Source organism: Ammospiza nelsoni, chromosome 18, assembly GCF_027579445.1.
Source record: "Ammospiza nelsoni isolate bAmmNel1 chromosome 18, bAmmNel1.pri, whole genome shotgun sequence".
Lineage (NCBI taxonomy): Eukaryota > Metazoa > Chordata > Aves > Passeriformes > Passerellidae > Ammospiza > Ammospiza nelsoni.
This window is the reverse complement of record NC_080650.1, coordinates 11,710,360-11,735,886: the sequence shown is the minus strand read 5'-3', so window position 1 is coordinate 11,735,886 and position 25,527 is coordinate 11,710,360. Positions and strand designations below refer to the sequence as shown.

The 25,527-nt window shown below is 39.8% G+C and overlaps 1 protein-coding gene across 1 annotated transcript in view; it reads left to right on the top strand.

Moving 5' to 3' along the window:
- Positions 1 to 25,527, top strand: part of CABIN1 (calcineurin binding protein 1) — a 116,619-nt gene that overhangs the window by 39,777 nt on the left and 51,315 nt on the right. The window contains exons 28-30 of the mRNA XM_059485268.1: positions 3,497 to 3,676; positions 6,070 to 6,404; positions 13,188 to 13,301. Coding sequence (XP_059341251.1) covers positions 3,497 to 3,676; positions 6,070 to 6,404; positions 13,188 to 13,301 — 629 coding nt within the window. The remainder of the gene's footprint in view (positions 1 to 3,496; positions 3,677 to 6,069; positions 6,405 to 13,187; positions 13,302 to 25,527) is intronic.

The following is a 25,527-nucleotide window of genomic DNA, read 5'->3' as shown; positions in this document are numbered from 1 at the left end:
CACTGATGTTCTCCATGGATTGGAGTCATTCAGAAGGGCAGGTGTTGAGAGCAGTTGGGAATTTGGAATTCACTCTCTGCCTCACACACTGCAGTCCTTGGCACCCAGGTTAAATAGCAATAATGACTGCCTCAACTGCACTGAGCTCCTTCCAGAGAAAGGAAAAACTTCACAGCACAACAAATGTAAAATATCTGCTGTGTGTCCATCTAGCATATTTATATTTATTAAAAAAAGCTGTATTTGGCAGCTAGGCTAGAAGAGAATAGTAATTCCATGTATACAAAATATTCTTTTTTTTTCTTTTTAGAAAACCAGAGTTAGGATGTGCATTGCTGCAGTTGCCACAAGTTCTGCATTGCATACTGCAGTATTTAGGTGTTGACAGAGGTTTTTATTATGTTAAGGAACATCTTGGGTAACCTAACAATTGATGGCTGTTTGCCTGTCTTTGAAAGCCCACAGTGACTGTAGGTTGGTTCACTGTGCTATTTTCTAACTCTATGTAGCAGTTAAGATAGAGATGAGGGCAAAAAAAAGTCAATTTTCTTGCTGCAATTAAAACCCATTGCACTGTACCTAATGAATATGAACAGCAATTATTGTATTTTTATTTTGGTTAATCATATGTATTTGGAAATTCTACCTCATCTTTTTTAAGATAAGTCCAATTCTCCTGGTAATTTTCATATGTCATCTCATTAATCTCTCATTTTTATCCTCTCCTCTGAATTAATTTTTCCCTATTTCAGTGTCTTTTTTAAAATGTGGGTCCCAAATACAGACACTGTAATTAAGTTTAATTTTCATTAGTGCTCAGTAGAACAGGAAGGCTCTTACAGATTTTTTCTGGGAAGTTACTGATTGCACATTCAAGAATGCTGCTTTGCTGAGGTGTGTGTAGAGTAGCCTGACATTTAGGCCAGTTCTGGTTTGAGAATCACAAATTCTTCACAAATTCATCACAAATTCACATGTGAAATGTGTGTGCTGGGATCCACTCACACATTTTCCACTCCTGATCCTGTTACCTTTTAGGTGCTTAGAGAAGGATTTATTTATTAATGCTCAAATAATTCTGTGGGAGATGAAGGCAGGCTGGCTCACAGCTTTGACCTTTCATCCTTTGTAAAGATAAGCACTGCACTTTGTTTTACATTCCCTGGGACTTGACCCATCCTCTGTGGTTTCTGAGAAATTAATGCTAATAATTGGTGGCTGCTGCTAATTTCTGGAATACTCCAGGGTTTTCCATCTGGCTCACTTAGTTTGAAAGTATCTGCTGCATTCAAGGAATATCTAATATAATAGAAAGTTGTCTCAATAGTCACCTTCCTCTGGTTTCCAGTGGTTAAGAAGCCCAATGTTAATGTCATTTTTTAAACAGGGTTAATATATTGAAAGAAAAGGAGAATAAACATCCCTACCTAGACCCACACTTATTTAAGCAGAAATTTCAAATTAAATTAGCTGGCTAATTATAAGGAGGTGTTTACATTTGTTCCCATAAGGAAAAGCTCATACATACATTTGAAATTTAATATGTTGAATCATTGTCTGTCTTTGCATGATGAAAAACTATTGTAATTTCCCAGTGTCTGATCTCACCCAGGCATATTGCTCTGGCATTTCTTGATTTACATTCTGATGCTTCATCTGTCATAACCCACACATCAGAACTGACCTGCAGGCTTGTGGCAACATCTGGAAATTTGCAATTTTTTTTCCCCTAGATGAGTAATTCAGCCTCTTTGCCACAGATACAGAAACTTCTTTAAAAAAAAAATACCAAGGGAGCTACTGTAAATGATTTCCCTGATGTCAACTGGGAGTTCAATAGTATTGATTTGTACCACAGAAAGTTATTAAAGCTTTATAAATGAGTCATTTAAAGCTTGACTGACCTCTCTTCAGAATCTTCTCTTCCCATTCTTTGTAATTATATTCTTTCTGTATAAAACTTGTCATCATTAACCAGCTTCTATAGCTTCCAATTAGGAAGCAAATACTGTTCCCCCATTCTTTTCCAAGATAGTTTTATTAAGATCTGCTCACTGAAAGGGAAGGTTTTCTTTGTGTGGTAGTGAAAAACCTACAGAGTGCATCAAATTTGGTTTAAATTCATTGGAATCCTAATTAGCAGAACCTGATCTGCAAGCTGAAGGTTTGCAGAGGGATTTATCTTGATAAAATAAATTCATAGGAGGCCCTTAGCTCTCTCCTGAACAAGTGCAATTCAGATGGAACAGAAGAAATTTAATTAAATTATCTGCTCATCTCAAAGCAAGGGCTTTTGCTTTGTTAATTTTCTTTCTTGATCTTATCAATAAAATTGATGAATCAGAATGCAGTGGAACTGCCTAGACAATGGATGTAACCCCCTCCTGGTTATGCCATTTCTGTACAGAATTATAAAATGGTTTGGATTGGAATGGACCTTTAAAGATCATCTGCAATGAGCAGGGACATCTTTAACTAGATCACAGAATCAAGTATCAGTATCTTAAGAATAAATTGGGCAGAATCAAGTATCAGTATCTTAAGAAGAAATGGGAAATAATTCCTCTGGACTCCAGATTTAAAGGGAATTGCCTGTATAGGAATTTTATATTGAACACTGAATTGTTGGCACAATATGGAAAAATGCCAGTTCCCCATCTCAGTGGGAATGTGCAGGCCTCTTTCTGTCAGAGACACTCAGCTGTGTTCTTTACTCATGCAGGGTTGCCTCTGATAACCCTTGATGTAAAGAACTTGGGTTATATCTGGCAGGTTTCAGACATGAGTGGGAGGTTTTCACTTGCCTGTTCTGAGGTGTGTTTTATCCCCCTGATAAAGTCACAATGCCTGTTCCTGTGCTCATTGACAGCTTAGTTGTGACTGTGCTGTAGTCAGCAGCCCCTGCTCCACTCTGTCAAGGTAAAGTCACTTCTCCTTTTCTTCTGTGGCTGCCTCGAGGTCCAGTTTCCCTGTCTGTGTTAGGCCTGGTTCTTTGACGTGTTGTTTATTTGCCATATCCAATCACCTTTCAGAGTGTTTGTTGAATAGCATCTTACACCTGCAGGATAGTTGGCATCAGAGATCACCCCTGTAAGTCTTTGCCCTCTAATTTTACTGATTTTTCTTTCTTTCATGAGTAATTTTTACCAGTATTGTTCTTCATGGTGTTCTCTTGTCAATTGAACTTTGCTTGTGTCAGGTTCAAAATTATACTGGGTCCAGTAAACCTGGGAGATTTTCCAGGGCCATACTGCCTGAAATACTGTGTCCCCAGCCTAACTGCTCTTGAAAATTGAGCTTTATTGCTTTTGAATCAAATTCCAGGATTATATTCTAGGAAGAAATGTGGTGAGAATGAAATACCTTTCCTTGGTGGTGGTAAGGGATCCTGTGTGGCAGTTGTAAGAGTTTGCAGAGTTTTGTGTTGCTGTTACCAAGAGACAAGCAGCAGCTTGAGGGCTATGAAGAGATGCATTCCTTCTTTATCTCTTTGCAGAGAGGAGTCAGGATAGCACAGGAGCAGTGCTGTCTGACTCCAGCTCCACACAGGACATGTTCAATGAGCCTGCCAGCTCTCAGGACAGCCTGAAGAAGACTTACACAGAGAAGAGGATTTCTGCTACCTGTGCTGATACTCTGGTGCTCAAAGAGACCCTGGGATCTGCAGAGGAAAAGGGTAGGCCTGATTTAATAGATCATCATGTCAGCTGCAGTAGTCTCATTAAAGTGTTTCTCCTGGCTTGCACTGAAATATGCTGCACTGTGACTGAGGATTTGAACTAGGTATCATTGCTGCCTCTATGTGTAGCTTAAATTTAGAGCTGTGCCCCATTAATTTGTCCACCAATCCAATTTGTTCTGTCTGTTAAATCTTACAAAGAAAAACTAAACTGCTGTCTGCTGGCCCTTTGACTGACTTGCCTTCTTTTAGGTCATTATTTGCTTTTTCTTCAGTGTTTCATATTTTTAAATAATTTAAAGAGTAGTTATTTGAATATAGTCTCAAACAAGACTTTTTTATTTTCCCCAGGAATAGATGACCTTTTGTTCTGTCCCATATTCAGTACAGAGAAGAGCTTAAGTAGTAGAATTTAGATGCTTTATTCCATTGTATACTTCATTCCAGTGGAGAGCTAGAATTGCTCTCTACCAGATTTTTCCATATATAATAGTACTAAATGTTCTGTATTCCACTGGAAAAATGGTTTCAAAATCCATTAGCTGGAGTTTCCCTTTGTCTGATGTTTGTACAGTTGGATGTGGCAGTAGATAAAGAGGCTGGACTTCAACAGGGAAAGACAAACAAAACCAATGTGTAAATTTTGTCCACCTTTCCAGGCTGTGCCTTTTTGTGGGATGTTAAGTCTTCTTTGCCAGCTCACACTTTCCCAGTTCCAGAGATCCAGAGATCATGCTGTGGAGAGTCCTGAACCACTTCCCTGATCTCACTAGGAACAAGTGCCAAGCAGTTTTGTCTTTGTTTGCAGACTTGGATTACCTTAGTTTCTAATTTTTAAAAATATTTTACTTCAGTCTTGCCCAAGCTAAGGAAGCCTGTGGTGGTGCTTGCATTAACATGCTGAAATAGATGCCAGTTCCTAGTTTTACTCCCATAATCACTAAATCCAGTAGTATTTGGCTACTAGACTAAAATCATGGCTCTTTTTCAGGCTTGCAGTGAGCTGTGTTATTGTCATCATCTGTCTGTCAGAAAAACCATCAAATGCATTCTTAAATTAGTGGTGTTTATTAGAACAGATGTTGTTTCCCATAAAGCTACCTGTACAGTAAAATTATTTTGGGTATAGACATCAGGCAAGCACATTTTGAAAAATATGTGTTCTATAAAACATGTTTGACTCAAAAATTCAGCCTTATGAGAGAAAAAGTTATGGAGCAGCTTTATATTTGAGGATGAAGTACATTTTAGTGTATCTGTACACTCTGCTGGGAGATAAGATCTAATGTAAGAGACTCTTTATCATAGCAAAGACAAAGGCATGGTAAACTTCCATGACTGAAGATCAAAGTTAAGGAAATTATTCTGCATGTAGGATGTGTGTTTCCAGCAGCAGTGGTTAGCTAGCAGGAAATGTGGAAGCTGCCACTGTAGCAAGATGATTTCTGAAGTAAGATTTAGTATCCTTGAGTGAAAGATGGTTCAATTGAATTATAAGTTACCCAGTTAATCACAGAAATATTTACATGGAATTGTAGGTCCTACATTATGCAGAAGACCAGGTGAGCTGCTGCTGATCCTTCTGTCTGAGTCCATTTTGTGTTCTGGGATTGTGTTCTAGACAGACTATTAAGAATAAAACATTTCACTTGGGAGGATGGCATTTTCTGTTCTTTCTTCTTTTCTTTGCAATAAAATATTCCTGAATTTACTCTTTTATTTTGGCTTTTTTCACTCCTCCACCTCAATCTTCCAAGACTATGTAAAACCCTATATTTTGTGTAAGGTGTGAATTCCTAACTATTGTTCAGGATAAAACCCAAATTAAGACAATGGAGATACCAGGGTAAAACCCAAATGAAGCAAATGGAGACACCAGGATAAAACCCAAATGAAGGGAATGGAGATACCAGGATAAAACCCAAATTAAGACAATGGAGATACCAGGATAAAACCCAAATGAAGGGAATGGAGATACCAGGATAAAACCCAAATTAAGACAATGGAGATACCAGGATAAAACCCAAATGAAGGGAATGGAGATACCAGGGTAAAACCCAAATGAAGGGAATGGAGATACCAGGGTAAAACCCAAATGAAGGGAATGGAGATACCAGGGTAAAACCCAAATGAAGACAATGGAGATACCAGGATAAAACCCTAATGAAGACAATGGAGACACCATGGTGTGGCTCTGTCAATGAGTTGCAGATCACTTGTTCAATGCACATCACAAATAGTCATGAATTTTTTTTTATATTTCTGTCTGTGCTTTAATGAAGAAAAGGATTGCCTTTTGTCATACTGAATTTTTGTCATTTTCTAGATGTCATTTGCCATTTGGAAATGGCATTTTCACTGTCACTTTTCTCTTACTGTTCCAACTGCAGGAAAATCAGAGGAGCTGCTGGAGATCTCAGTGTCTTATGATCCCACTGAGCCTACTGCCCAGAAACTGCTGCTGGACCCTCAGTGTGCTCCTGGCAGTGCCCCCAGAGCTGCCATGGCCCCAGGCTCCCAGTGGGACTGCAAGAAGAAGGCTGAGCCCTGTGCAGAGGATGCCTGTGAGTTCCCCCAGGGCCTCCCCACAGACCTGGAGGAGCAGCGCAAGTTCCTGACGGAGCAGTGCATCTCCTCCTTCTGCCTGTGCCTCAGCCGCTTCCCCCAGCACTACAAGAGCCTCTACAGGCTGGCCTACCTCTACACCTACAGCAAAACACACAAGGTGAGCCCTGGGCCCCAGTGAGCCCCAGGGGGATTGGGATCTGGAGGGAGTTCTCAGTGTGTAGCTGTATGCAAACCTCGAGATAAGAAACGCTGAGTTAGGAATGCCATGGAGTAGGACAGGCTCTATCAACTCTATCAATTCTATCAGCTTTCTATCTCAGCTCTTGTTGAGAGAGAAATTGAACCAGAAACAAGTTTCAAAGGATGGCTGTCAGGACCTTTAGCTTATCAGAAACCCTGAGATTGTTAAAAGTCTCTTTTTCCAGCCTGGTGCTTGAAGAAGGAGTCAGGGCTCTTCATTTCTCAGCCTCAAGGTTGTTCATTGTTTCTTATCTATAAAAAATTTTCTCCTGCCCTGCCGAGGTCCGTCCAGCAGGACAGTTCCAGGCACTCTGCCTGCCCCCAGGCTGTGTTATGTCTTTATACTAAAAACTACATGTACAATGTTTACAATTCCTTCCCAACACCCATCACCTGTGTTAGACAGTGAGCTTCTACTCTAAACCAATCTGTGAGTGCCACCATCACAGCAGAAGATGGAGGCCAAGAAGAAGAAGGAGAAAGGCTGGACACACCCAGTTCCCTCCATCTTGCCTCCTGAACCCCCATACCAAAACCCTAAAATCTACTTTTCCACCCCATGATAATTTCACTATTTTTCTACCCAAGTGTTGTGGCTTGCTGATCTTCATCTAAGGTTGGTAATTTTTTTCCATGGGTCATAATCAAACCCACAGGTGTTTGGGGTCTGTGCCAGGGTCCCTGAGCCCCCTGGCAGGGGTCCTGCCCATCCTGGACAGCCAGGGGGATGTTCTGGGTCGTGACAGATGGCCTTGCAAATAAGACTGGATACTTTAGAGAAATAGAACTATGAAAGATGCATTGTAGGAGGACCCAGAGGGGTAATTTTAGATGATTGGCTTTAAGGCATTTAGAGCATGGTGTGGCTGAAGCTGACAGGCCAAGAAATGCTTATAGTGTTTCACTTATAGTGTATCACTTATAGTATTGCAATTAGGAAATAATTAGCTTCTGATTGTGATGGTGTGAATTATAACATCTGTATTATCCCACTCTCCTCATGAGACTGAAAATAGAATAAAAGGTTTTAAAACACCTCTCAGTTGGCCCATCTCTGGGTCAGGAAAAGAGTATTGTCCAACACCCCAGCAAACCAGCTGTGCTGCCACTGGCTCTGGTGCAGAAGTGTCAGTGCTAAAACACATCTTGTTCAGTGCAGTTTGGAATGAAGCTACACTTGAAGACTGAAGTCTTCAGCTCCTGGATTGTCTGACTCGTGTGTGAGGTCAGTTAAGGAGAAAATTTCTTTTTTTATTACTGAACGAAGTAATTTTCTGTCATTCAGCAGAGAATTACATTTCAGATATGTCACATAAATTAAGATGTTCTCATAAAAATGACAGCAATTATTTATTTTACTGAATAAGTGAACTGAAAAGTGACTTGGAAGCAGAAATTAATCAATATTGTGTAAACACATCATGTGACACAGATAAACTTTCTTGATATCCTAAGTCTTTAATGGTAAAATGGGTAGGAATAGTACATTGAAATGATCAGAGGTATTTCACTATTTGTCATAATCAAGGTTTTAATTCACAGATTTTATATTTGGAAGTCTTGTATTAGATCATATGCTGCTTTCCCTGGCTTCCTGAGTTTTCTTCCCCACAAGTACTTATGTGAACAACAGGGAGGGGAAACAAATTGTACAAAACAAAAAACAATTGCTGCTCCCCTGGCCTGGATCAGCCATGTCACCAGTGTCACTGCAAAGGGAGCACAGGCAAGTCCTGCCAGCCACTGGAAGGTGATGAATATTCCATTTGTGAGTGATTATCCAGAAAAAATATCACCCTTTTTATGGAGAGCTTGTTTTGCAAACATTCTTACGCTGTTTGTATGTAACAGTTGTTAATTTTTCCATGGAGCTCATCATGAATAGGAGCCATAGATTCCTGCAATCTGTCATTACTGTTGCTGACATGATTTTGTATCAACATTCAACAAAAAAAGCTGGCTGTTTTTAATTTATTGGTTCAAATAGCACGGCCTTGCCTGAGGAACTACTTGCAAAATATTTTCTTCCATTATTTTTCCCTGATGAAGCTTTCTCTTTTGCTTTTTATATCTCCCTCCTTATATAAATATCAACTCAGTGCTGGATTTCCATGTGAAATACACATTGTCTAAATCTGTTTCCTCTTAGAACTCCGAAAAACTAAATCCTGCCTGTTTGAGCCTAGTAGTTACCAGGCTGGCTTCAAGGAGCACTTTTGGATGTCCTTTCTATTACTACTGTCCTTTCTATTACTTCTGCAGAATCCATAATGAACACTTGGCATGGCAAAACCCAAAAAAAATCTTCTTATTGCAATATGTGCACTACATATTTTCACATGAGTTTTACATTTCTTTCTTCAGTGACTCATTCAGGTTCTTTTGTAGAGCAATGCCCAATGTCTGTGCTTTAGTGGAACATTACTGTGTTTTTAGTGAAGTTAAACTCCTGCAGAAAATTAAAACACAAAATGGATCACTGTCAGCACAAACTGCAGTAAGAATTATGCTTACATTTACTCATGATCAGCCTGATTTAAAAAATGAGATAAGTTACATCAGGTTGAGTTGTTGGGGGGCAGAGTGGTAAATTTTAGAAAACTGAGATTAATTTTTAAATGTGTATAACCATCTTGGAAAATTCGGCATTTATGTTCCAACGCCAGGAATTTGCATGAAGAATTTAGACTGATGGCCAAAATTCATGGTTGGCTGGGAAGAGGAGAGGATTGGCAGGTCTCCATAGTGCTCAGAAAAACAAGTTTTCCATATGCAATCTGTTTTCTCCCATTTCACAGCTTCCCTGGTTTTGCTGTTGTGAGATTAGTGAAGATAGTTGAGTGCTTTTTTAAATATCTTTTCAAACTCTATGCACATTTTGTTTGGCTACATGTTCTGTTGGGTTTTTTTCCCCCTGCAAAATCCAGCTTAATATTTGGAGTCTATTTTTCTTTGTTTTAGTCTGTTATCAGAAGAAATTTGTACATAGCTGTCTTTAGTTGGAGTAAATGTGCAGGCAAATACAAATGAATTTTCACGAGTTACTTCATTGCCAGTTTGGGCAGTAGTTTCAGTTTCCTGTTAATATTGTCTTGAAGTAAAGTCTTGATTCTTTGTGACTTTTGCCTCTGAAATGAATGTTGGCACAGTTTGGAAGGAGAAGTTAGGACATGGCACTGTTTGTCAGTGTAAAATATTCATCTTATTGTCCTTATGGATCAGTGTGTGGAACTGGTCTGATAATCTGTTACCAGCAGGTTGTCAGGAAAGAAAAATATTTACTTACATGCTTTTTTTTAATCTCAAATAAAAAGTGCTCTGTAAATCCTGCAAGAATCTGCTCACAAAGACTGTGTGAGTTTTTTAAGTTTGTATGTTCTGTAATGTCTGTTATTACCAGAGCCCTTAATGGGGAAATAAATGTTGGGTGTGACATGAGGTCAGTGATGTGGCAGGTTGGTCAAACCAACATAATACATGCATGTAAAAATTACAAGATTATATGTTTGTAGGCTTAATATGTACTTAGAGACAGACATAGTAGATGTAACCACTCTAAGTAGAAACAGTTTGATAATAACAATTCATTTAAAAGGCCACCCTTCAAATCAGTAGTCATTTTATTTTGCTTTTATTTGATGGAGGAGGAGGTTTTTGAGACAAAGCCTTCTGATGGACTGTAAAAGAAATCAGAGGGAAGGATTAAAGTATAGTGGAGGGTTTTGTTCACCTCCCAGAAACACTTTGTGGAGTTTATAGTTTAGGTAAAGGTGTTTCTGACACCACTGAGTTAAGGGGTGTCCATCCCAGGTGATTCAGTTCCACTTGGTTGGCCCTAAGAGATTTTCCTTTTCTACTTCAGCTTTTTTGCAAGTTACTGTACCCTGTCAGTCATCTTGTCTTTGAATCTTGGGGTGATAAAGATGTGGGAGGCAACAGCTGAACTGGAAAGAGTATTTCATAATTGCCCTGAGTCAGACAGCCAAATCCAGCCTTTGAGGCTGGCAAGCAGTGTGCCAAGAAGAATAAATCCTTTTTGCTGTGTCCTGGATCCCTTCACCCACTCCTAATAACTTCATCAGCTGAAAACCAAGCAGAGCAGACTCTGTAAAATCTAATGAGTTGAGACCTGCTCAGGCATATTTACTGGCAATAAGTGATCATGCTGATTTAAGGAGAAGGGTAGTGGAAAATCTGTAACTATGTCTTTTATTCCTATTAGCTTTGATTGTGTGAAGTTACCGTGTAATTGCCCCATTTGTCTGAATGATCTTTTCTCCTCCTGGCTGGGATGCTGCCATCATCTTGTTCAATAAAAGCATGTGAATTATGTGCACCAAACACATGCCTGTGGATGGTCAGTGTGATGTGCACTGCACATCCCAGCAGCAGAGCATGATGCTACAATTAATGACACAATTAATGATCTCTTAACCTTTTCCTTGTTTTCATTTGAGAATACATCCACGGCTAACATTTCTTTAGATGGGATTTCAGATCTAAGCTTTGTGGTGGGATGGTAACTTTCTTAAAGATTTTGTTTTCCTTGAATTTTTATGTGATAGTTTTAACTGTAAGATTCAGATTACCACACATTAGGCAAGTCTTACTTCATTTTCACACTTGGAATTAACTTACACTTCTGATGACTATGATTAGCACAAAATAAAGCATTTTCTCTGCCTGGATCTTGGATGATCCAATAGGATTATTTTTGTTGGATTCTGATTTTATTCAAAACAAGATGGCTTTCATGGAAGACCAGATTTTTGTAGCTTCTCTTGTGTTGTATTTTCTTCTGTATGTATTTCCAAGTATTTTTCAGGATTAGGTTAACAGGATTACAGAAATACATATTACAAAAGAAGTTATGTAGAAGAAAGTTAGTATGCAGCTGAGTTTACACCTTCTGCTTTCTTCAGTCTTAATTAAATTTGACACTTAGTGATAATAATTAAATTTACTGATATCCATGACCAGCCAGAAAGTACCTTGTGATATTTATGAGTGAATATGTATTTGTTCCATACCAAAACAAAGCTGTCCAAATCCCATTGATTATGCTGCACTATAATCATGAATGCCCTGTGTAAGTACCTCTGTGAGCTCTTGGAATGAGGGATTCTTGACACCCATAAATATCTGGTCATTATTGCCAGTGTTCAGCTCTCCTGCACATGAATCCATAATCAGCATTTTGCTCGAGGGGATGCTGCAGTTCTGGTGAGACATTGGAGATTTCTGCATGATTGCTGTCATTAGCACAAAGGCACTGATGATGGAGCAGAGCTTCCACTGTTTCACCAGGGTCTTGTAAATAAAAATACTCTGGAACACAGGAACTTTTCTAATAACCCCCAACCCAACACACAAATATATACACAAAAGAAAGGATATTACAGCTGGAATGTGCTTCTTGGATGGACATGATTTAATCACTTTTATGACTCACAGAAGTGTATTTCCAGACCACAGCACACAAGCCAGAGTGCAACATTCTTATTTGTCTCTATGAACCAAACATCTTCCTTTCTTTCATGTCCTCTCTTGTGATGTCTTCTGGTCAAATGCAACTCAAATGCCACTTTTGAACCCTGAAATAAAAAATGAAGTAAAGCAAAACTTCCATCAGTGAAACCTCACAATTAATAACTGTCCCATCTGTTGGTAACATTCTGCCTGGAGCCAGCAGCTGTCCCTAGTTCTCAGCTACAAAAGAGAGCTCCATGCATTGAAATTTTAGAGGGATACTGCTTTTATCAATTTTTGGTTGTCATCTATCATTTGGTCCCCTACTGATAATTTCTTGTTAATTCACTGAGCACTATTATCCAAGTTTGATCTCAGTTGTGGAATTTCCAGGGAGGTGAACTTACATGGAGGGCAATGCTGGGTGGGGCCAAAAGCTCTGAATTCCCCTCCCCACTAAAGGAAAGCTGCAGTTTGAGCCTGAGGGTCGAGGCCTCAGCTCTGGCAGGTTATTCCCTGCAGGTGGTGGGCCCAAGGGAAAGAGCTGTGAGTGTGTGGGGAGAATGGAACAGCAAGTATGACAAAAATGAGAAAAGACATTGCAGGTTAATAAATAAAAGTGTAGTTTGTTTTGTACTTTCACCTGTGGTGGCTTTTGCATCCCCTGTGTGGTATTTGCTGGTTCCCCAGGAGGAAATGATGACTCTGACTCCATTTTCTTAGAAGACATTATTATATTATATTATATTATATTATATTATATTATATTATATTATATTATATTATATTATATTATATTATATTATATTATATTATATTATATTATATTATATTATATTATATTATATTATATTATATTATATTATATTATATTAATGCTATACTAAAACTGTACTATAGAATAGAGAAAGGATACAGACAGAAGGTTACAAAGAATGAGAATGAAAACCTGTGACTCCTTCCAGAGTCCTGACACAGCTGGCTGTGATTGGTCATTAAGTTAAAACAATTCACATGGAACCAATCAAACAATGACCAGTTGATAAACAATGTCCAAACCGCATTCCAAAGCGGCAAACACAGGAGAAGTGAATCAGATAATATTGTTTTCATTTTTCTTTGAGGCTTCTCAGCTTGCCAGGAGAAGAATCCTGGGCAAAGAGGATTTTTCAGAAAATGTGACAGTGACGTTTACTCCTGCCTCCATGTGACCTGGCTGTTGTTTCCACAGAACCTGCAGTGGGCCCGGGACGTGCTGCTGGGCAGTGGGGTGCCCTGGCAGCAGCTGAAGCACATGCCTGCACAGGGCCTCTTCTGTGAGAGGAACAAGACCAACTTCTTCAATGTAAGTTTACACAGCTGATAAACACAGTGCACTTGTGTTCTCAGCCAGCCCTGAGACACCTGTTTCTCATTGGAAAGGTCTGCAAAGGGATGGGGATGTGAAATTCCACGCAGGCACGTTAAACAAGCCATGAGCAAGTAAAGGAAAGGAGAATTACAGAGATATTTACTGGGTGAATATCTCTCTTGAAAGGCTATTTCTGGTGAGCTGGAAAACATGGGGAGAGAAGCACCAACATTTTTTCAGTTATGCATCATTTATCATACACTTGATGGCTGCGCCCTCTTTAAAAATTGTAATTTTGTTCATCTTGATTATCCTCTTGTTTATCCTGTTGTTTCTCAACTCAGCCTGCAGTTCTCATGATGAAAAATAGTGCTGTTTGCTCTAAGAGCTCTGCTGAGTTGGAAGGAGCTTTCTTGTGCTCTGCTGTCTGTAGCAGAAGGAGTGTCCCAGCCCCAGAGTGAGGCAGCAGCACTGTCACAGGGGCTGTCCCTGTGTCTGTGATCACCTCCAGGGCTGTCCCTGTGTCTGTGATCACCTCCACAGGATTGTCCCTGTGTCTGTGATCACCTCCACAGGATTGTCCCTGTGTCTGTGATCACCTCCCCAGCGTGCCTGTGCCTCTCAGGGGACACAGAATGCTCCTGAGACTCCCATGGTCATTTATCCCTCAATTCCCTGCTGGGACTGCCACTCACACACTGCTGTTGTCTCTGGGATCTTTGCCTTTCCTGTGCTACGTGCCACGGTTTTTGCCTTTTGTTCTTTTGTGACAGGGTTCTTTAGCAGTTCTGGAGAGCCTGGAGATGCTCTGTTTGTCATTCTGGGCTGAGTACAGTCCACATCTGTTATGTGGTTGCCTGTGATGGCAGTGACAAAATTTTGTGTCTCTGCTTTCCTATCCAGTGCTTCTGTTTTAAAATTAGAATTGTGAAATTTATTTGAGCTTTATATCTCTTAACACCTATCTTCATTTTTGCTGTATGTTGTGTTAATTAGCACCTCTCTGCAAACCTCTTTTAAGTACAAGCTAAGTGCTCATCTCTGATTATAATCCCTCAGGTGGGTTAAACAGCACGGGAATATTGACAATGGTTCAACATTGATTCATGGATCAGTCTGCAAAAGGGGTTTCTGTATCATTGCATCTTTCTGGAGAGAAGTTTTGATTACCAAGTGCTGTCAGCCAGCAGCTAAACACCATGCACCCATCTAATCCCTCCCCTCCCATTCCCTCCATGGCATGGGGAGGAGAATCACAGAAAAGGTAAAGCCTGTGGACTAAAATCTGTTAAAAACTGAAATAAAAAATGTTATAATAATAGTAATGAAAGGAGAAATAGAGAGGAATAAAACCCAAGAAAAGCAGGAGATGCTCCATCCAGCTGCTCAGTACCTGCTGGCTGATGTGGCAGCTCCCCAGCAGCCACCAGCCCCCAGTTTCTGTACTGGGTTGTGTCCATCCCTCCCTTCCACCCTCTGGCCAGTTCCAGTCACCCTTCCTGGCCGTGCTCCCTCCCAGCTCCTCGTGCACTTCCTCACTGGCAGAGCCTGGGAAACTGCTGTGGAGTGAGCTCTGCTTAGCAACAGCTACAACATCTCTGTGTTATCAGCATTATTCTCACACTGAATCCAAACCAGGGCTGCAGCAGCCACTGGGAACAGAATTAACTCTGTCCCAGCTGGAGCCAGGCACAGCTGGTGGGACAGACCAAACAGTGGCACCTCAGTGATGGCTGCACAGCTTTGTGCTGCTTTCCCTGCACTGCCTGCCAGTTTTCCCTACAAAAATCCTGCTGTGATTAGCCCCTGACACTGCTGAATGCTTGGACTCAGATACACAGAGTGCAAAGTGTTCTTGTGGAAATTAGTGGAATTATTCAGCGTGCTTCAAGCCAAGTGTGAACTTTGCATGAGCAAGGCTGACTTGTTCATCACTGCAGGGTTAAGTGTCAGTGTTCTGTTTTAATGGATGAGGAAGATGAGCAGTAGGGGACTGAGAGGTGTGTATAAGGGAGTGTTTCTACTAGAAAATGTGAATTACCACATTAAGGGAGATCAGTGGTTGACCTAAATCGTGTCTAGTTTTTGAATGCTAATGCTAGCTAATTTAATTTAAAGAGATTCCACTTTATTCCTAGGTGGAATTTTCTAGCATTATTTCAGAAAGCAATTATTTCTTACTCTGCATACTAATATTTTTATGCTCTGAAGGATGAAAAGTACTAGCATAGATACTTGACAGCAGGATAATAATGTTATTTTGTAAATCGACAAAAACTTAATTCCCATAATTGATTTCTTTAATCAGAAATTAGATACACTATGAAAAAATAGACAACCTTCAACAAAAGGTATATACTGGCCCAGTGCAATATATTGGAATAGTGCTGGAAAAGATAGAAGCTATTTGTAAATGATATTCTCAGTTTGAACTTGGGTCTGTCACCACACAAAGGCAGTGTTAGTCTGGAGTCCTCAATGTAGATCACTGTCTCCAGGCTTTAAAAATTTTTGTTTGGGGATGAACTGCAGTGTCTCAGCTGTGGGGGCATCTTGACTTAACTCTGCATGTAGGTTTGTCTTCCTGGGAACAGTTTAGCATGATGAAATATTTTGGTGGTCTCATTTTCTACCCAGCAATATTTTCAAAATCCTCTTCAAGTAACATTGTGTGAAGCATGTGGCATCAATCCAGAACAGATGACACAGACATAGCACAGTGAGAAAATCCAGATCTGAGAGGGAAAGGACCACAAGTGCCCATGACAAAAAGCTGGTGGTGTCAGCTGACATTCCAGAATTGGACAAACCTCAATCTGTGAATAACTCGGAAAACAACCCCTGAGCTCTGCACTGACCTTGCCTGGGTTGAGGCACAGCCATTCTGTTCCCATGCAGGGCTCCCAGGCAGTGGGGAAGAGGCTGAGCTGCTTCATCTGGGGCAGAGCTCTGCTGTGTCATCCCCTGGGCAGATGGTGCTGCAGCCCACTGTCCCAGCTCCTGTCTTCACATACACACTTGGGTGACAAAACACAAATTCTAGCACTCTGCAAAACTAGTCTCATCTAATCTTAGAAATTAAATGGCCAACCTGAAGATTTTCTAAGCCTGTTAATGTCCCCTAGGGTTATTTCCAACAGAAACCTTTTACTCAAAGCGTTTATTTGCTTCCATAAAATGCCTTTGGTTTTCTGTTTTGAGAACTCTTCAACCTTCAGGATACAAAATAGTTAAATAAATGTCTCAGTGGCTTTTTGGATACTTTACTACTGGAATACCTTTTTCTTCTGCAGCAAGTAGCACTGGTGTTTTTAATCTCTCGTAGAGAAGATTTAGGGTTGTTGAAATTACAGCTGACTCAATTTTACAAGTACAAACAACAGAGTGCAAGAGAGAAAGCTAGCAGCTCCTCCCAGACATTTTATAAATCATGCATACTCCTGGTAGAATTATTTATTAAATGTTTATGACAGCACTGTATGAAAAGAAATAAACCTGAGTAAAGCTGTCTCTTGTTAAATTTTACTGCAGAACTGCTGGTCTGGATCTGTGTGTCACAGGCTGTTGTGTAATTTGTTAGCTGTCACTCATCTGCAACTTAAATGAGCAAAAAAGGCATGTTCAGTTAGCCCTGACTTCTTCATTTGACATATTAGAGTAATGTCAGGATGCTCAGAACTTCCCTTTTTCAGTTCCAAGAAAAAATAGTGTTCCTGCATTATTGTGCCTATTTGTTTCCCAAGCAGCACAGAAAGGCCCTGATTTTCTGGTTTTGCATGCTCATGGCTTTGTTAGTGATGGCAATCATATGAATGAATATTGCTGTTAGATTTTAAGGAGTTTCAGCTGTGTTCCTATAAATTACTGTCAAATCTGGTGGTTCTGGCCATTTGTCTCTTGCATGTACAGGTACATTCCAGCTTTTCTCCTCTTCTTCTTCTCAGTGTGAGTGTAAATATATACAGAGATTTTTTTTTAGGATGGCTGCAGGATGGTTTCTATAGTAACTAAATTAGAAATTATTTCAGCAGGAGAAAAAAAATCCCAATATATTGCTTTATATAGTAGGGCACTTATTTATCCAGATTTTGTGGTACTATTAATAAAACAAAGTTAAACTTTGTGCACAGATGATGGGCATTGATCAGGCTGTGGGTAGGTGGGATTGTGGAAGAAGCACTTTGAGCTCCATGTACCAGCAAGTTCTCCATATGGTTTAATATACACTGTTTGTGTTTTCCTGGCACATCTTCTGTGGTAATAATCATCTGTTGTAATAAAGATCTTCATGTCCATCTTTGGTAACTTCCCCACAGACAAAAGCTGTGCATGCACACCATTTACTACAGTGTTGACACTGGTGTGCATGAAGTCTTGCTGCAGACTGTTATGGGTAATTGTTGTGGTTTTAATTCCAAAAGCAGTGCAGTGTGTTTATTCTCTGCTGTGTGTGTAAAGCCCTTCACCCTGTGCTCTGGGCAAACAGGGTCAAAGCAAGGTGGGGGCATCCACTGAGCACCTGAAGCTGCAGACAGCAGCAATTCCCTTTATTTTATCTTTGTTCTTGCCAAGTGTGCCTGGTCACTGGCAGGAGTCTCTGCTGAGCAGTAGGGTAAGCTCTGGACACTGAGTGGTTGAAGTCTAAAGTTGGTACTGCAAGTTTCTAAAGGTAGTTTTTATTACACAGCATGGTGTTACCCAGGGGAGCTTTCTCTGGTACTCTCTGTGCAGCACCTTCTTCCCTTAGTTGTGTTCCAGGCTGAGAGTTACATCTGCCTGTCTAAGAGCAAAGCTGGCTCTGAAAAGACCACCAGGGTTCTGTTTTGGGGTTCTGTGTGACCAGAGCCATACAGGTGAATTGGAGATGCAGAAAAGAAGGCTCCTATGAAGTCCCCAGTGTAGGGGACAAACAGGGAACATGCCTCAGCTCTCCTGGAAGTTGGGCAGTTCCATCAAGGAGATTTCATTTTATGCCTCAGTTGTTTTTATACATTCCCACAGATACACATTAGTGGTCACTGTCCGAAATAGGGCATTGAGTGAATATATGGGATTTTCTTTTGATCCAATCCAGCTGTTTGTTTCTCTCCCATTTCCTGAAGTGTAACCTCAGCATTAGTGATTCTCATGCCTTTGATTAAAATGATTAAAATGAAAGATTTGTTACAGAATTTAATGTCTCTGTTAGACACAGCTGGCTGTCTATCATCCAAGGGAGGAGGGAAATCCATTAGCAGTGCTCTGAACCTATTTTAGGTGTGTGCTCTGCCCAGTCTGAGTTTGCTGCCAGTGTTGGCTTGAAGAACCCCCAGGCAGCACACAGTGCCAAGGGGCAGCTCCTCAGGGCTGCTTCAGGCAGCCTCACTGAAAGGTTCAGCATTTCCTGCCATGTACTCAAAAACTTGAAACTGGAGGAACAGCAGACTAAAACCACTTTTGTAGCAATCTCACCACTCTGCTTTCCTTCCTGTCCTTGGCTGGTGAGAGATCTGAGTTACTCTCCTCCTGCTCATAGTTGATGTGTCTCTTTTTGGTTGGCAAATGTGCTTCCAGCACCTAGACATCTGCTATGGGAACATGAGCCTTCCAACCAAACTGCTGCCATTTAGATCAGACTAGGGGGAAGTGGAAAGAACTTGAAGAAACTCACTGTGCATCCATTGAGTTGAGATTGTGCCCTCAGCATGGTGAGAGGTGGAGTTTAATCATGTGTGGAGGCTCTGAGAAAATTAATGATTATGTTTTAGTTTGATCATGATTGATTCTGAAAAAATGTTGGTCTTTTTAGTGCTTCTAATGCTTTATTTGAAAATGACTACAAGAAATTGCCAACTCAAAAAAAAAAAAAAAAAAAAAAAAGAAATCCCAAGGGACATCCCAGAAATCACAAGGGTTTAGTTATTCCATTTTGCTGTTCTTACTTCTGAGGGTTTTGGATGCCATTTTTAAGCAGCCACAAGGGAACAGAAACCTTAAAGGAATCATTACAAAAAAACCCCAAAAACCACTTTGATTCCAGCAACTAGATAATGATTGAAGCAAGTTATACTTAGTACCATTTAAAATGTAAAAACTACCTAGAAAAGATGACCATTGACACTGTTTAGTTGCACTAAACAAAACAGTAACAATGCCATAATGACAATATAAAATAATAGTATTTTTTTTTCTACTATTTTTCTTTTTTGTGCTTAGGCTAGGTAGATAGGGATGGTTTTGGATGCCATTTTTATGCAGCCACAAGGGAACAGAAACCTTAAAGGAATCATTACAAAAAAAATCAAAAACCACTTTGATTCCAGCAACTAGATAATGCTTGAAGCAAGTTATTAGACTTAGTACCATTTAATATGCAAAAACCATCTAGAAAAGGTGACCTCCACAATTGACACTGTGTGGTTGCACTAAACAAAACAGTAACAATGCCATAATGATAACATATAATAATTGTCTATTTTTTTTCCTGCTATTTTTCTTTTTTGTGCTTAGGCTAAGTAGATAGGGGTGGTTTTGGATGCCATTTTTATGCAGCCACAAAGGAACAGAAACCATGAAGGAATCATTACAAAAAAAACCAAAAACCACTTTGATTCCAGCAACTAGATAATGATTGAAGCAAGTTATGAGACTTAGTACCATTTAATATGTAAAAACGAGTGTCTAGAAAAGGTGACCATTGACACTGTGTAGTTGCACTAAACAAAGCAGTAGCAATACCACAATGACAACATATAATAATAGTTTGTTGGGTTTTTTTCTACTACTTTTCTTTTTTGTGCTTAAGCTAGGTAGATAGGGATGGTTTTAGATGCCATTTTATGCAGCCACAAGGGAACAGAAACCATGAAGGAATCATTACAAAAAAAACCAAAAACCACTTTGATTCCAGCAATTGACACTGTGTAGTTGCACTAAACAAAACAGTAACAATGCCATAATGACAACATATAACAATAGCCTATTTTTATTTTTTTTCTATTACTTACTTTCTTTTCTGTGCTTAGTCTAGGTAGGGTCCCTAGGGATAGGGAGATCTGGTTAGGGGATGGTTAAATTCCTACCTACTTCAGAAGATAGAATTGTCTTTAATCTCTCCAGGACATGGCCATGTTGTAGCCCTGAAATGTGCTTTCCCTGGGCAGGAGCAGGCCCAGGGCTCTGCTTTGTGCAAGGGCTGTTCGGTAATGCAGCTCCTGCCAGCTCCACCAACTGCTCAGATGTTCAGGAGGAGACATCTCTGTGCTGCAGATTTTCTCCTTGTGCTGGGGAGAGGAGGCTGCTCCGTGCAGGGATGTGGCACTTGGGGAGCTGCTGCTGCTGCTGGCAGCAGGGCTGGGCTGGGCTCAGGGGCTCCTGCAGGGCTGCCTGTGCTGCACAGGGGCTGGGAGAGCTGTGGGATGGTGGTCACAGGGGTCTGAGGATGAGGGAAGAGATGAGGATCTGACTCCATGTGCCAGAAGGCTTGATTTATTATTTTATTATATATATTCTATGAAATGTATTATAAATATAAATTAAATATATAAATTAAATATATTATAATATTATAAAATCAAATATATTATTTTAAATATATGACATATATTATGTTAAAAGAATAGAAGAAAGGATTTCATCAGAAGGCTAGCTAAGCTAAGAATAGAAAAAGAAAGAATGATAACAAAGACTTGTGTCTCAGACAGAGTCCAAGCCAGCTGACTGTGATTGGCCATTAATTAGAAACAACCAAATCACAGATGGACCTGTTGCATTCCACAGCAGCAGATAACCATTGTTTACAGTTTGTTCCTGAGGCCTCTCAGCTTCTCAGGAGAAAAAGTCCTAAGGAAAGGATTTTTCAGAAAATACCATGGCTACAGAGCTGAGCCTGCCCTGGGGCACGGCTGGCACAGACCCTGTGCTCTGCCTCACTGCCTGCCTGGCCTGCTGCCCCAGGAATTTTAACAAGGGTTTCACAGCTTTCCCCACGTTCCCCAATAATGACATTACAGACCTGTTGTTCCTCATCTGGGTGAGGAAACCATTTCTGCTGTGGTGAAGACATATTTGTGTGGAAAACTGCTGAGAATAAAGGAAAACCCTCCAGGAGTCCCTCCTGAGCCACATGATTCCATGATCATATGCCTTAATTTGTAAATACAGTCAGCTGTATAAATGGCAGATAAATTATAGTTTCAGTACAAGCTGAAGTTTGGAAGACTAAAAAATGCAAACAAATCAGTGTTTTCCCATTCTCTTTTCCTTGGTTTTCTTCCTTTTTGGTCTTTGCTAATTTTCTCCATTACCCTTCACTGTATCTTCTGCAGAGCAGAATAATGTTACAGGTGTGATGCTTCCAGCACTCATCCTTGAATGTTCCTTGCACCACAGGATAAAGGAAATCCTACTGAAAAAAATCATTGTCATACCTGCCTGCAGATTCAGGAAAGCATATTTGCATTGGTTACATATAATTCTTATTTACAGGATTATTTCTGCATCAAATATAGAAACTAGAGGTGTTTTTTTTTTTTTTTTTTAATGAGTACTTAAATTTTGGACAAGCTGATTCATAAAAATGCATAATAAGGTGATAGCCCAACCCTTTTCTCATGACTGAAAGTTAATTTTATGAAACTGAATGTATGAAAGATTAGTGACTGTGACTCTATTGAATGTACTGAGGACAACTGTTTCTATGTGGAAAAAGTAGCTTTTCAAAAATCCACATATTTTAGTCAAGTAATCATTAATATGATTGTTATATGTTATATGTCCATTGTTTTTCTCATCTAGCATGGTAAATGGCCTCCACTGGGGAAAGAGGATGCAGGAAACGATGATACAAGTTGTCTCTACTGTGAGAGTTGAAATTAAATTATTTCTGTTCTCACTTTACCCTTGATAGTTGTTCTTTTGTCAGTTAAAAGCCATTTCCATCTTTGTCCCTTGTTTTCCCATCTGTAAAGTTAATTTCATTCTATTCATCCATCCCCTGCCCACTGATTTTCAAACATTTTAGTTGAAAGAATGCTTTTAGCAGGTGCAGAGGAGTTGTACCTCTCATTGTCTGTCACTTGCTCTCTCTTCTGCAACCTTAATGCAGTTCTGGGACAAGGCAAGCAAGGGGTTAACTGTGCAAGTGAAACTTTCATAGTGATTGGCCTGAGCCCAGGAACCCAGCAAGCAATGAAGTCTTAAAGTTGCCTATAAAAAGCTAGATAACTTTTTCAACCTCTGCCCAACATGTTATTTACAGTTCCTCACTCCATCCTCTTGGAAAAACAGAACTCATCAGTGAAAAATGTCCGTCGTTCACAGAGTTTTCTGTCTCACTGTATACACACTGTTCTTCCTGGCCAGCTCTGCAGCCTTCCAAGGCCCAGCTAGTAAAGATGCCAATAAATCTAAATCCCTGGAGATACAGCATGGGCTTTGGAACTGTCATTTGTGCCAGTGGATATTAAACAGCTTTTTTTTTTTTTTTTTTTTTTTTTCCGTTCTGTTTCCCTAGGAAAAGTTTCTTCTTTTGTTGAGTAGATGAATTTCTAGGCAAAGGTAAGCAAGGGAGCAAATGACCCTGAAATAAATGAAGCTGTTGCTTTGTGGAAGAGAGATTGTCATGGAGATGGTAGTGTTAGAGGACATAAAGCACTTTGTTTTAAACCTGGATCTTAAAAGACTAGCAGCAACCATTCCACCCACTCTAAACTGTATTTGAAAGGTGGAGGCTTGCTGGAATACTGTGTGATCAGTGTCCTTTTACAAATGTGTAATGAATAAATCCATTATTTGATTTTTCCATCTGCTTTCTGTGTATCAGATACGGGTGGGAGAGCTACCTTTAGGCACTTAATGGAATTACTTTTACCCTTGGATTGGCTTCTTTCCTCTTAAAAAAAATATAAATAGGATTTTTAAAACTAATTTAAGATTTTTAAATACAGTAGGAGAACAGAGATTTAAAGGTGGTGATCCATGAAAGGTCTTTAAAATGCATGTTTTTATATTCTATGTGTATTATATGTCTATTTATCAGACTAGCTGTTGCAGGTTCTTACTATGAGTGATTTCTCCCAGTTTTATCATGGAAATAAATGGCAAGAACAGTTACAGCAGTGTAGACTGCTGCATTAAAAAAAAACAAAGGAAACAAACCCAGAAAAGACTAAATCTGGAATCATTGAAGAAAATCTAAGACATAAAATTGTATCTGTATTAGCTGCCATTAGCTTTCCTTTCTCCTACAAGTTCCTGCAGTCTCTCTCTGAAAGCTTTGACACAGAATTCCTACTAATGTCCATGTGTGGAGTTCACACAGGAGTGTTGAGCAGGCCAGTAATGTCCATGTGTCTGAAGTGGTGAAGTTGTACCTTTTGTCTTTAAATACTCCCTTCTTTTGTTCTAAAACTGGTGGCATCACTCTGAGGAGCATTTCTGTAATGAATGTGGAGCCAGAATCAAGCCATTCTCAGGAGTTTTCTTCAATTCTTCCTCCTTAGCTGGAGCTGTGTGTGATAAAGCCAGGGTGAGCAGTGCTTTTTGATGAGCTGTTTCCTCCAGTTGTGTGTTCAGAGGATTCTGTGATGTTAACCAAGGCAGTTTCCTCTTCTGTACATTCAATTTTGTAGATATTTCCACGACTGCTTTTGGGGGAGGTATTGGCCTGTATATCTTGCTCAGCTCTTGTCTGTTCCATATTCCAGGTATGGCAGATTTTTTTCATTCCTGTGTCTTGTCTTGGTAAAAATACCAATTTCACTCTGAAAGACCCCAAATGGCACTAAGGGAACACAAAAGCACTTCCATCAAACTGCTCATCCTGCCTTTCTGAAACCCTGTGAGAATTTCCTTCTGCACCAGGGATGGTTTTCATTTACCTGGAATTATGGTAATTTATAATAACTTCCATCCTTGTAGAAAGAAGAGCATTAATAGTTAAATTAGCTTTATTTTATTAAAGAAGTGCATTTAATGAGAAATATTCCAGGAATTTCAGTTCTCTGGAAAAGGATGTAAGTATTTGTCATGGATAAACAGTGCCTTAGCGCAAAAATGAAAACAGAAGAATGTGGGATGAGAGCAGCATGATGCAAACCTGTGTGTACCTGTGCAAGCAAGCAGCATTTATAGATAAATATTTTTAACTTAATGGCTACAGCAAGATATAATTGGCCAAGTTAAGGAGGTTAGGATGCAGAAGATGGCAGATGATGGTAGGTAAGAGCATCTCTCTTGCTGACCAGTTTGCAATGTCACTGCACAGAGCTGAAATGTGGACATTGAAGTGGGAGTTCTCTGAGTAATACTACTCCATCTTTTGGCAAAATTCCTGAAGTTAGAGGAGTAAAAATGTTGAATATTGTATGGTGTGTTATTGTTGCAGACTCCTTGGCTCCTGTGGAGGAGGTAGGATTTCCTGGCATAATGTGAGCACTTCTGGAGTTTGCTGGTGGCTGCTGTGGAAACAGCAGGGTGACCACTTAGGCAAGGTGACTTTCTCAGCTCCTGAAAGGAATTAAAGCAAAATAGGATTGAGTGGGTGAGTGAAAGTAATGAAGCCCATAGTGGTCAGTATTTCAGCATGCTCCTCTGAACACTCAGATGTATTACCCTGATCCAGCAAGGGAATTTCTGTAAGAGCTTGAGTGACAAATGGCTTTTTTTCCAGGAGCTTTATGGCCTTTGTTCATTTCTGTTACCTCTACTCCATCTCCTCCAGTTTGCTTACTCACCTCCTGTCAATAAAGTGTCACAAAATCGGCTTTTTTGAAGATGTTTAATTTTTCTATAGGTTAGAGGAAGGAAAATCAGAAAAAAAGCCACCACAAGCTTTTCACTTGAAGCACTTCTTACAGTTACTCAGAATGAATTATGAATTTTGCTGGCTATTTGGTTTGCTGACACAGTAAAAATCAGAACTGGAAACTCCTAGCAGGTCATTTTCTATTTAAATCTTTATCTCTTCAGCTGCTCCCTGTGTGTATATTCAAAGTGAATTAGCACTTAGACTATGATCTCCTGTTTAGCAGACTGAAACTAGTGGGAGTCATTAATGCAATGGCATTTTCTTAAGTATTCAGATGTTTGAGATAATTGAATGTGCTTGGTGTAACAGCTAAAATGATTTCTGTTCACATATACCTGGTTTATTCCTCCTGACAGACTACACTGAGGGTTTAAAAGTGTGTGTTGGGGTTTGTTGCTCCTTTTTTTCTTAATTAATAGTACAACTATCAAC